Source organism: Sander lucioperca, chromosome 7 (assembly GCF_008315115.2).
Source record: "Sander lucioperca isolate FBNREF2018 chromosome 7, SLUC_FBN_1.2, whole genome shotgun sequence".
NCBI classification, from domain to species: domain Eukaryota; kingdom Metazoa; phylum Chordata; class Actinopteri; order Perciformes; family Percidae; genus Sander; species Sander lucioperca.
The window spans coordinates 33,242,607-33,255,223 of record NC_050179.1 but is presented as its reverse complement, the minus strand read 5'-3'; the positions used below and the strand labels follow the sequence as shown (position 1 = coordinate 33,255,223).

Here is a 12,617-nt window from a genome sequence, read left to right as displayed (position 1 = left end):
TTAAGACATGTGGGATATGCCGTATTATTTGGGTTTTAGAGGCATTCTTTGGACTTGTATACAGCGCATTCGGAATACACGTCTCAATCAGGGTTCTTACCATACTTTACGGCCTCTTGCCTGTTTACGGCTTATGGTCAGCTCTGTGCGTTGCTATGGTTGCTGTACACAAATCAACCAGCCAAGAGTTTGCAAGGCTGCAGACGAGAAAAGAAGGAGAAACACAGCTACTTTTAAACATTATCAAAGACTTGGATATCAACAGGTTTTCGGATATGCGCACACATCGATACGCCGACCTTTTCAAGAAGCTGGTTGAAGGAATCAAAGAGGGACGCTGTGTTCACACGGTCCAACAAGCCCGCCACCGCTGGTAAACTTTGAAAAAATCCTGTTTTGCACTGCTACATGTACATGGGAATATTAGTGGAATATTCACTTACATTAAATGTAAACAGCTTAGTCGAAATATAGTCTTTTTCGGAATAAGGGCAAAAACCGGAATATTATGTGCATGTAAACGTAGTCAGTGACATTGTCCTCTTAAAATCTTGTTTTGTTCCTAAGAAACTTCTCTTGATTGGGGGGTCTTGAAAGTGGTATAACTGATAACACGTTCAGAACTTTTCCTGGTCTTAAACTTATTAACTCCTCACTTCTTGTCATGAAGCAGCTGCTATTATCATGAATTGTTCTGCCTCAAGACGACAACAAATGACACTCGAGAGGCAAACAAACATAAGAGAAGCTCTCTGAAACCCCTCAGACGAGCCGCGGTATCATGCGACAAAATCCACCGCAGCTTTTCAAACTAACACCTGCTCGCAAGGTTTTGAAGATTGAACTTGGACGTATAATTAAAAGCTATGGAGCTGAATTTAGCTGCGAGCCGGGAGTTCAAACAGGAGTCAGCCCGCTGTCGGCCCAGAGTTCCCGCTGAGAGAGCAGGAGGATCCCGGTGCTCTTGAAGGGGAAGCTCTCGGCACGACTGTTTCTTTTTTAACTCTCAGAAATCAGACATTTAGTCCTGCTGCTCTCCTCCTTCATGGGCACCCTGGTGGCATCTTCAACTAAACGCAGGAGGACAATCTTTTCTTTATGCATCATTATCAGTCTTAGCAGTATCACTGTGGATTAGCGTTATTAGTAGTCTCGCATTGCCAGACCTTCCTCCACAGCGCTGCGGAGGAGGGTCTAGCCAGTCCACACAGCATTCCTGGATGGGAGAAAAACGTGCTCTGGTTTATTGGCATTTCTTTAAACCAATCACAATCGTCTTGGGGCGGTGCTAAGCGCTGGACGCAATAACATAAAATAGCCTCGGGAAGGAACTTGTTTTGGTGGAACGTGTACGTTCAAAAGTTGTTTTAGTCGTGCAACAGAAAACTCAGATTGGACAGATAGTCTAGCTAGCTGTCTGGATTTACCCTGCAGAGATCTGAGGAGCAGTTAACCATAGTCCTCAGAAATCCACCGGAGTTTAGAACTCCAACACAAAGAAAGCGGAAGGTAACGGACATCCGGCCGAAATTAGAGACATCTGGCAGATCTTAGGGCCGCACCAGAGCAATCCTATTTGCCGCAAATGAAACGTCAGTCATTCAAAACAAAAAATGGCCAAAAAATATACTGACATAATTTCAACAATTATTCCTTTATCCATTCATTCAACCTTTATTTATACTCGAGAGATCATTAAGGGGCGGCCCTCGTTTACAATGACATTGAGTTACAAAGACAAAGAAAACAACACAGAAAAAGGAAGCAGCGCCATCGTAAGAAACATAGAAAGACACTAAAACTTTTTGAATTGTAAAAATTGATTCGATAAACAGATCAGGACAACCAAGATGCAAAAGAAATACAACTATGTTAAGCAATTACAAGTAGAAGTTAGGAGGTCCAAAATCAGACTTCTAAAATGTCCAAAAGGCACACGTGAGTTGATTTTTTTTAAAAGTGCTGTATTTTGTTCCATGAGTCAGGTGCACTAAAGTTAAAAGCAATTTAAGCAAAAAGGAACATGAAGTAAAAGCCAGACATCAGAGCGAGTCTGATAAGGTCCCTCTGAAAGACAAAGTAATTATGTAAAGTAGTATGGTTAATATACAAATATACAATGAATTTTATATCTATCTATCTATCTATCTATGCAAAGCATTGCATGTTATGGAAAAACTCAGGAGCAGCTCGACTTCTGGATACACAAAGAAGGTTCGGGGGACTTTGATGACTTGAAACAGAAGCATTTAATGAACTCTCAGTTGAGGATAATGAGTGGAAAAAATGTCGTCCCAACTCTAGTCTCTGTCTCTTTTCATGAGGCGTATATCTCCTGCAGATGGTGAAATGTTTGGGTTATAAAAAGATGTTGATGGCGCCGTAACGTAGGCACCAGAAGCACAGATGCTCACTCAAATCTTGTTGTTTTTCACCTTCAGTCTGTCTCATGATGATCATTAATAATGATAATAATAATAATAACAATGGTGATTCATCAATCCATCACGCACTCTCTCCCTCTCTGTGTTAACTTCTGTTTCTTCCCAACAACGTGTTTCCTTCATCAACTCTCTCTATCTCCTGACTCAGAATAGAAACCTGTGAATTGAGTCTGCACAGCGTGATCCAGTCAGAGACAGACAAAGTGGCAGCAGTTTTCCGAGCTGACAGCGGGTCCCTGAATGTGTCCTGAAGCCATTTTCCTCTCCACTGTGGTTCCTGCTGTTCTCCTTGCGAGGTTTGACTTTTGCAAAGTAAAAAGGTGAAAACTACAATTCCCTGAGACAGAAGGAGCGAATTAACTTCTCAAATCCAAACTCTGATGCTCTGAAATTTTTGAGTTTGAAGTTCTAAACTGAGTTAGAGATTTCTGAAGTCGACAGAGTCTGCAGATGATAATCCAGAAGAAGGGTTTTCCTCACCTCCAATTTAAGGCTGAAACACACTTTTCCAGGCTGATTGTGAGCAAACGTGCGCAGGAGATTTTCACGTTGCTGTTGCTTTTATACTTCAATAGTCGGTTACACTTTACTTGAAGGTATCTACATAAGAGTGACATGACACTGTCATGAACGTGTCATAAAAATTATAAAAAAGTCATAAACGTTTATGACATAACGCTTCTTTTAGTAAGTGTCATTCGGTTTTTGTCATGACAAGTTATGGTTAGGGTTAGAGTTAGGGTTCATGTGTCATGACAGTGTCATGTCACTCTTATGTAGATACCTTCAAGTAAAGTGTTACCGAATAGTCTCGCATTGTCAGACCTATTCCACAGTGCTGTGGAGTAAGGTCTGGCTTAACCACACAGATACGTTCTGGGATAGGAGATTTCTGGGTTGTTTGCATTTCTTTAAACCAATCACAATCGTCTTGGGCGGCGCTGAGCTCCGGACGCAGCAACGGTAGATCTGTAAAATAGTCTCGGGAAGGAACTTGTTTTGATGGAACATTTGCACCCCGCCAAAAAAGGAAAAATGACACATACAATATTAAATGAAGTTAAGTGTTCACACAATACAGTAATGTGAGCTCTTAAATTAGCTGGATACATGGTTAAACCTCATTGGCTCTTCACCTGCGTATTGCCGTGTGTATTTTGTCAGTAACAAATCCCCACCAATCGGTGCCAAAACGTCCCAGTTAGAGAGTAAATGCCATAAACATATTCTTTGTAAATCTTTACAATCATTCCCTGAAAGAACCAAGCAGGCCTGCCTTGTTGCATGACCCAAATTTTTAGGAAATGGCAGGTTTCTGGAAATTTACTGTCATTGTTTCAGACTAATACTTGAATGACTGAAACAGAAGGTTTTTTTTCTGTTCACAGCACATAAGAGAAATGGGTTTAACCAGCTTTACTCATTAGGGTCACACCTGTGGCCCTGCTTGGCCCCATACACTGTAAATGGAAACAGAAAGTGTCCCAAGTGAGGCCAGAGGACGAATGCTCACACGGGCTGGAAAATGTTTCCAGTGATGGAGCGTTGCAATGTCATCTTTCTCCGTTCCCTGTCCGTTTTCACTGTAATAAAACCCAGAATAAACCTTAAAAACCAGGTGAAAGTATGGGTATCAGCGTGACTCAGCTCAGAGTGCGGGAGGCCGAGGATTTCTGGAGTTCAGGCCTTAGAGGAAAAACCCTGCAGCAGCTGATAGCAGGGAGAGTTCAAAGACTTCAAAGGCAAACGGACAAGAAAAGAAATTTAATCTACGCTTAATAGGATTATAAAGCTGAGGAAATGATTATTTAAAGACATTTTTATATTTCCTACATAATCTTAGTGAAGTGTGATCAGGGGAAGCTCAGACGAGGAACTTCGGGGAGGGGGGGTGGGGGGGACTATTTATGCAGCAATACTATGTAAATGCTCCTTTAATCTGTGACAGCTTCTGTCTGCCAATCAGGTCACTGACTCTGCTGACTGGGGGAACTCTGCTGTGAGCGGCCAGCTGGCCCGGCACAGAGCAGCACGGCTCGGCCTGGTGCAAACAGCCACTTACAAGCCAACCCGCCCCGGGCTCATTACAGAAACACAACGGGAGGAACATACACGGTTGTAGCTCCGAGACTTTTTCAGCCCCTGCAGAGTTTTAGGTCCAGGTGTGTAGCAACGCTAAAATTTCACTTCATTATGTAATAACACCCGTATTATGTAATAATCTGCCGCATTTTGTAATAAAAACCCTCGACGCAATATGTAATAAATGTCTCCATTTTGTAATTAATCATTACATAATGCTCTATGTCTTCCTTTCCTTCTCTACCTCCTCTTCTTTCCTACTGTACCTTCTCTTTCCTTCCTATACCTCGTCTTTTCCTTCCCCACATCCCCCTTTCCTCATCTCCCTTATCTTGTCCTCTATGTCTTCCTTTCCTTCTCTACACACAGATCCTGTTTTAGTTGAGTGTAAAATCCTTAAGTGGAGGTGAAACAACCTCCCAGCATCCCACAGGACCAGCTGGTGACATCACAGATGGTCACTTGCCTGGTAGCGTCGCCCCCTGCAGGTAAACACACACCTGGCTCCCCTCAAGAGGAAGACATCGCAAAGTGTTTATCCATCTGTGCTCGAGATACACGCTGAGGGGAGATCTGCAGCTGTTGTCATGGAAACGGGCTTCACGACGGCGGCTCTGATCCCGTGTTGTGTTGCAGCTCCTCGGTGGGCCTCGGGTGACATCAGCGACATCTGTTGATGTTTCAGCAGCTGGATGACATCATCAGAGGATGCAGACATTTACCTCACAGGTGTTCTTTCACGCGATATCGGCTCCTTTTCTTCCTCCTCCGCTTTTTCTCCTCCTACTCTCTCCTTCCTTTCATCATCTGTGTCCTTCTTTCCTTTACCACCTCCTCCTGTACTTTTCTACCTACTCCGTCGCCGCCTCCTCCTTTCCTTCTCCACCTCCTCATTTCCTCCTCTGCCTCCTCCTTTCCTTCTCCACCTCCTCATTTCCTCCTCTATCTCCTCATTTCCTTCTCCACCTCCTCATTTCCTTCTCTATCTCCTCATTTCCTTCACCACCTCCTCATTTCCTTCTCTATCTCCTCATTTCCTCCTCTATCTCCTCATTTCCTTCTCTACCTCCTCCTTTCCTTCTCCACCTCCTCATTTCCTCCTCTGCCTCCTCATGTCCTTTTCTATCTCCTCTTTTCCTCCTGTATACGTGTTTATCTTCCTTTTATTCTTCACATTCTTCTTCCTTGTCTAAACCTGGTGCCTACATTACCCACAAGGCAACTCGACGGCCGACAGTTCATTTGCAGATTTGGGTGTTTTAAAGCAACACTAGAGAACTTTTCCCGCTTCGGTCTCCCTACAGGCTGGAAGCGGAATTGTCCCATTATGTCATTCATTCATTGGAACTACAGCTCCGCTACCCGATCTGGCAAACTTGCATAGTGCGGTTATAGCCGGTAGAGGGCCGCAAAGCAAACTTGGAAGTGCCGCTCACCCTGTTACGAGTTGATGAACCACTAAAACGATTTTGGAAACATTATTTTAACAAAAAGTTCTCTCGTGTTAGTTAGCGGCTAATGTAGCCTGCAGCAGAGATGAGCGGCGGTCTACAGACGTCTGCTAATCTTTCTAACTCCACACCTCCAGATTTATTTCTTTGTTAAACTTGTAGTCTTCAGCCGACGCTGACTCAAGTGACATCACTTGAGGACATTTATCAGGCTTCACACAGAGACACTTAAGGCTTCATAAATTTAGTTAACATATGCAGTAGAACTCCCCAACACCTGTAAACACACTTTGATAAAAAAAAAAAGTTCCCCTACAGAGCAGTCTGTAACGGTTAAACAGCTGTGATAAAAAATCGTTATGAAGCTAATTATTGCCGTGACACAATGAGGCTTTTCACACCAGGAGCTTAAATAGACATTTAAATTTTTTTTAAAAAAGTCGGCCTAATGAGTCATTATCTGTTGGGTTAGAAGATAATTCAAGAATGACAACTGCATATTAAAGAAGGACGTGCTTCCCCGCAATCTACTCATTAAAAGCTAATCAGCTATCAGCTCTAATCAATACATCCTCTGATCACGGCGACCATTTCATCCGTGAACTGTTCAGCCGGCAGCAGCCAGGAGGCTTCATGCCATCAGACCTCATTCCTGTTGATAGAAATACATATGCAGGCTGCAAATGAAGGCACGTGTAGCAGAGAGAGAGAGTGTGTGTGTGTGTGTGTGTGTGTGTGTGTGTGTGTGTGTGTGTGTGTGTCAGCAGCAGAGATGAAAGCTCAGTGATGCCCACAGAGGAGCCACAGCTGCTCTCTGAACAGCATCTCGATATTAATCTGAAGCTTTTTAAACACATCGACCGCATCCATTCTTCATGATTACGGCTGCTGCTGCTGCTGCTGTTTACACACAGATTACAGTACTGTCGCAGATAAATATGCAGGATGTTACAGCAGCAAGGTCCACTTATAAACCCGGTTACAGTGACAGAGAGAACCAGAGCAAGTGGCAGGCGGACGATTAAAAATGAAATTGTATTATATCTTTTTCATTAGATTTCATATGTTCCAGAACACCAAACTTTTCTTTTTCTTCCAACTTTTTTCAACAGTGTTGTAAAGTTGTCCTGTGTACTGCACTACACGTTTGTTGCTTGTTTTTTTTGTTTTTTTTTATCTTACAGGAAAACAGCCTCACTGTGTAGTCTGAATGTTGCATCATTCATTCTTTTTGTTTTGCACCGGGGACTTGTTCTTTGTACTGTGCTGCACGCAGACAGATGACACTAAAGTGTCTTTTATCTGCTTAGTAGTTTTGTATTCGTGGCGGAGTCCGCCATTCCCACGCTGGATTTACATTGCCTTCACAGGAAAAGATGCAACATGTAATCCATGTGTTGCTGTTTTTTTCCTTGGGAAAACAGTCATGACCAGTTAAACCATGAACGCCGTGCAAAAAGTAACCAGTAACATAGCTCAAGCACGGCATTCGTCGTTCGACTGGTCATGACTGTTTTCCCTAAGATGGCGCCTGCATGTATACGTGAACAGTACTGTCTTTCTAAACTATCTTTTTAATAAACTGTCTGTACACTTACAAAGTTCTCAATGCTTCTGTTTACATGTAGGAACCCTCATTATGCTACCGTGGAAGTGTGGTGCTATTTTGAGCCTTGTTAGTGGTATAGCAATAACGATTTGTTTTTACTTTTGCGTGCCCCGACGACTAGAGTTATAAGCTAATTAGCGGTTTGCGCTAAAACTGGTCACATCCGATTAGCATGAAAACATATCCCAGAGAACTTATTAACCCCTAGGTTCATTTTGCGCTGGAATTGCCCTTTAATTTGCCTCTAATGCTAACATTTCTTCAAATTAAAAGTGTTGCAACTGTCAACACGGGGAGACTTTTACTACATGGGGTGACTGTTACTGTGAAACAGACACAGGAAGCGTGATGTGTTTGTCGCTGTGGTTTAGTCCACATCACTATTGTGTATCTGAAATGCATCTACAGACAAGATAACGGCCATTTTTGTGTTTTTAACCCAAACCACAATCCTTTTTTGATAATCTTAACTAGTCGTTGCCACAGGACAGTCACATTCTGTCAGCTAAACTTAACAGCAACGGCCTCTGAAACAACCTCACGGTGCCCTGTACCCGGCTCATGTTCACCTTTTCTCGGCTAAATGTAACCGTCATACGACCGGTCATCATGTGACCGGCCGGCAGTCGCCAACATTTCGAAGGATATCATATGTATTGGGAAAAACGTTTCATACTAAGATATCATACTAACCCGCTCATGAGAATGCATTGTAGTATTATACTACACTTGCTGTTGTTGCAAGCTCAAATCCTGGTGGAAGTGTCTGGCTTTACATTACTTTTTTTATGGCAAATTGTAACTACAGTAGTTGCTGTAGCTACAGCAGACCAACCTGTTTTCACTCCCAACTCGTAAAATATAAACGCTTAGTCAGTGGCTCTCAGCATCAAATTCCGGCGCAAAAAAATTGCCCTTTAGCGTCTGTATGGAACGCACCGGGCATAGCAGCAGCTCGACGGCGGCGCTGTAAGATGACGTAGTATTAAGACAGACAACAGTATCAAGTAGTATGAAAGACTGAAAATCCGAGTAAGGAGGTTGGTTGGGGTGGTGGATGGGTCAAACAACACAGGACTTTCACCCAGGAGACCGGGGTTCGTGTCCCGTTCTTGTCCCACGTGTCACTGAAACGTAAATTTTTTAACCCCACCGACCACTGTTCCTAAACCTAACTGTCCCGTTCTTGTGCCGCATGTCAGTTAAACGCAAGTCTCGCCAAAGGGCCAGACGCGAGTCCCGAGAGTGTCAAAAAGTGTTGCCAAGAGTCCAGACCAGGCGATTCTAAATATGATGCATAAGGAGACTTTTTTTGCGTCAACAACAAACGCCAAAAGGCACCTGCTTTTTGACGCCATGGGAGTGAGAATGTGTTGAGTAGACACATCAACTGCTAAAGTGATAGCAACAGCCCTAAAAACAGCAACTGCTGGAAAAGTAGATCAAGCAATAGCCACACTCACAGCAATTCAAGCATATCTGTAGCCACAGCCACCACTGTCTGACTGTCTGTTGACATACAGTATCCAAATACAGTATTTTTTTTCCCGCTTCAATTATGCGTCACTGATCAGATCACTGGATATTATGTAAGAAATAGAAGTAGTTTGATAGAAACAGAAATAATCAAGGTGGAGCACTCCTCGGCTTTTAAAGTTGGATTGCTTTTCTCTTGATCATCGCCTGATGCGGTCAGTGGTCAAAAAGAAAACAGAATCTGAATTCAACACACACATATCGCTGACCTCCAACATACATGTTACCGCTGATGAGTTTCACACGCACCCTTAACAAATCTCGTCATTATCAGAGCTCGTCTGGGTGTGATACCATTTTAATCAGCGAAAGCAGAGAGTCTGATCACCTCGCAGTGACCTTCCGAGGAGAAAACAGCTTCGACTTCTTCTGTAATTACATCAAGAGTCAATTACACGACCTCTCCTCCTGTTCGCTCGCCAAACACACGGCGAGTCTAACAACCAGCAGCTTCAAAAACCACAGTGGCTGTTCATCCTGTCTGTCCTCCATTGCTCTGGGGACATGTGCAGGGTTTTCAATTAATCTCAGCGGATTTTCAAAGTAAAACAAAAGCTCTCAGATCTAAACTTGTCAGCATCGTGGGCTTGTGTTCCTTTACCTGACTCTCTGGAGATCTGGACGAAGGCCTCGACGCCGCTCTCGCCGTAGTTCCCCTCGGAGGCGAGCGTGGACACGTAGTTCCAGCTCATCGCTGTGACGATGTCCAGCATGGCCTGGGCCTGGTAGGAGTCCGGAGGAACGACGCGCGAGAAGAAGTCGTAGCGGGTGTTGTCGCTGAGCTCCGGAGCCGTCGAGGCGTAGCTGATCTGAGGGATCTGTGGAGACACGGAGGGGTTAACCGTTAGCTTCAGGACCACGGAAACAGCAGACACAACATACGGAAATGTTAAACTTATACATATTTATTTTTTTACAAGGTTTTAGTCAGGTTTTTTTTTTACTTCTGATGCTTTTTCTGATGTTTTTGTTTCAATATTTTTGAAGCTTTTTTCACATGTTCTGTATTTTAACTGAAGCTACACATAATTTCCATATTTTAATTATGGAGCAAAGTCCGGGTAATGAGCTGCCAGAACATTATCTGTTATTTTAAGGCACATGTGTCAAACTCAAGGCACGCGGGCCAAATCCGGCACCTTGAAAATTTTGATCCGGCCCGCAAATCAATTTAGGTTCACAATAAATGTTGGCCCGCCTTGTTGTGCGCCAAACCAAAAAGACGGGAAAATGTTTGCAAATTGCAATCACGAGTCACTCAAACCCGAATTTGGCAGATTTGCTGACTTTGAGACTCAGAAATTCCCGCACAACCAACTAGTTTGCATATTCAGGTCTACTTTTGAAAATGTAATCAGAATGCATGTTTTTGCTCAATTCTATGATGACTAAGGAACTTTTTGCTGACGTTTTTAGGACTTTATGTGGACCAAATTGTATGTGAAAAAGACTATATAAGACATGCAATAATATAGTCAAATATATTAAAAATCATGTCAATAAAGTGTACATGTCTGGTGTCTCCCCTGATGTGATTCTAATTTTCCTGTGTGGCCCTTTGTGAAATTGAGTTGAGATTTATTTTCTAGAGTGAAGGGCTGTCGAGAGGTCCTGATCACTGGGAGTAGAATTGAAAGTAAGAAAAAAAGGTGTTGCACACTCGGGCTCTATATGCATTTCTCTGTTTATTCGTACAACGTTTTAGCCCTCAGGCCTTTTTTATGTTAAATTTAAAGAAGGCCTGATGGCCGAAACGTCATCAAAATAAAGAGAGAAATGCATAGATTTCTTACTTTCAAACTAATAGATATCACCATAAAACTTCCCAGGTGATTCTTACTTTAACACAGTCGTTTTTAGTATTATTAGTTATCTGAAATCTTGTTTGAATACGCAAATGAGTCATTATCTAATGCTAACGTTTTGGTGAATTGAAAAGAAATGTACAGACACAAATGGACAAAGTAAAGTCAAATAAACGTGTAGTTTGAATTATTGATGTACTTTCCACTTGTCATGTTATGAAGGCATAGGCATAATTTACAGGAGGGATGGGGGGGTTACAACCCCTCCAATAATCAAAACAGGTCAGTGCAACCCCCACTAAAAAATATATTAATTTCCTTTACATAAACAGAGACATTTGCTACATATATTGTTGCAGAAAAATTCACCAGAATGCAGAAAAAGAAGTGTTTGACGCTCAAAATATTTTATTTTCCTCAAAAGTGGAGATCTCACCCCCCCCCCAATGTTGAACCCAAATTTACGCCCTTTTATGGAGGCAAAATAGCCCCAAAATCTCAAAATTGCAGTGCACGACAAACAATGTTTCGTGTCCTGCCTTTGAATGTTGTTTAGTATGGCTCCCGGACATCCTGCAGTATATTTGTTGAGATTTAAAACCAATTCAGTTTGACCCTTAAATCCCAACCTTCCCCGGCTTCCTGTTGTTCGCTTTTCTTGTCGGAGTCGAGTTTGCGAGCTCTGCGGTGTGAATTAGGGAGGCGGATCAGGTCATCCGTCCTGCAGGCCGACAGGCCGACAGGCCCGGCGGGGCTGGATAATGGTCCTTTACAGAAAGATTGAAGGCCTGATTGATTTCACTTCAATCAGAGCTCAGAGGTCGGCGTGTAGGGACGAGCTCCGCCAGACGCCTCATCAGGATTCACAGAGGAGAAGGGAGGAAGACGGACGACCGAGGGCCAGACGGCAATACAAATGTCAATCGGCTGGATGACAGGCGGCAAATTAAAGCCCTGCACTGTAAATACAAACCTGTCTCAAAGCTACGGTGGCCCTGAAGTGCAAATCACAACAGCAAATAGAAAAACACAACAGCAAATCATAAAACACTTCAACAAATAATAAAACACAACGGTATTAACTTCTACTGGAAAAGGTAGGGCCTATCTAGAAGTTAATGCCGTTGTGTTTTAAAATTTGTTGAAGTGTTTTCTTATTTGCTGTCGTGTTTTCATATTTGCTGTCGTGTTTTCCTATTTGCTGTCGTGTTTTCCTATTTGCTGTTGTGTTTTCATATTTGCTGTCGTGTTTTCCTATTTGCTGTTGTTTTCATATTTGCTGTCGTGTTTTCCTATTTGCTGTTGTTTTCATATTTGCTGTCGTGTTTTCCTATTTGCTGTCGTGTTTTCCTATTTGCCGTTGTGTTTTATGATTTGCCGTTGCGTTTTTCTATTTGCTGTTGTGATATGCACTTCAGGGCCACTGTAGAGAGCTGATGCTATCACACCACTGCAGGTTTAAATGTCAGAGAGGAAGTTTATTTCCAACACAGAGAAAACGTCTAAGCTTTTTTTTATTTTTATTTTAGAGACTTTGAACTTTTCCTGTTTATCCAATGGCTTTGTTTCGGATTACTTTGATTCACATTTTTTATTTGACACGAGATAACAAGTCCAGAACAAAGTTTTCTAATCTGACGCGTCACTTTATATTTATATAGCATTATATTTTCACAGTATTTATTTTTAA

General features: G+C 42.6%; 1 protein-coding gene across 3 annotated transcripts in view; it reads right to left on the bottom strand.

The window, feature by feature from the left end:
- The window catches only part of LOC116036256 (metabotropic glutamate receptor 8-like), a 162,970-nt gene that overhangs the window by 87,319 nt on the left and 63,034 nt on the right, over positions 1 to 12,617 (bottom strand). For all 3 annotated transcript variants that reach the window (XM_031279733.2, XM_031279730.2, XM_031279731.2), the window contains exon 3: positions 9,724 to 9,940. In XM_031279733.2, the coding sequence (XP_031135593.1) occupies positions 9,724 to 9,940 (217 nt within the window). The remainder of the gene's footprint in view (positions 1 to 9,723; positions 9,941 to 12,617) is intronic.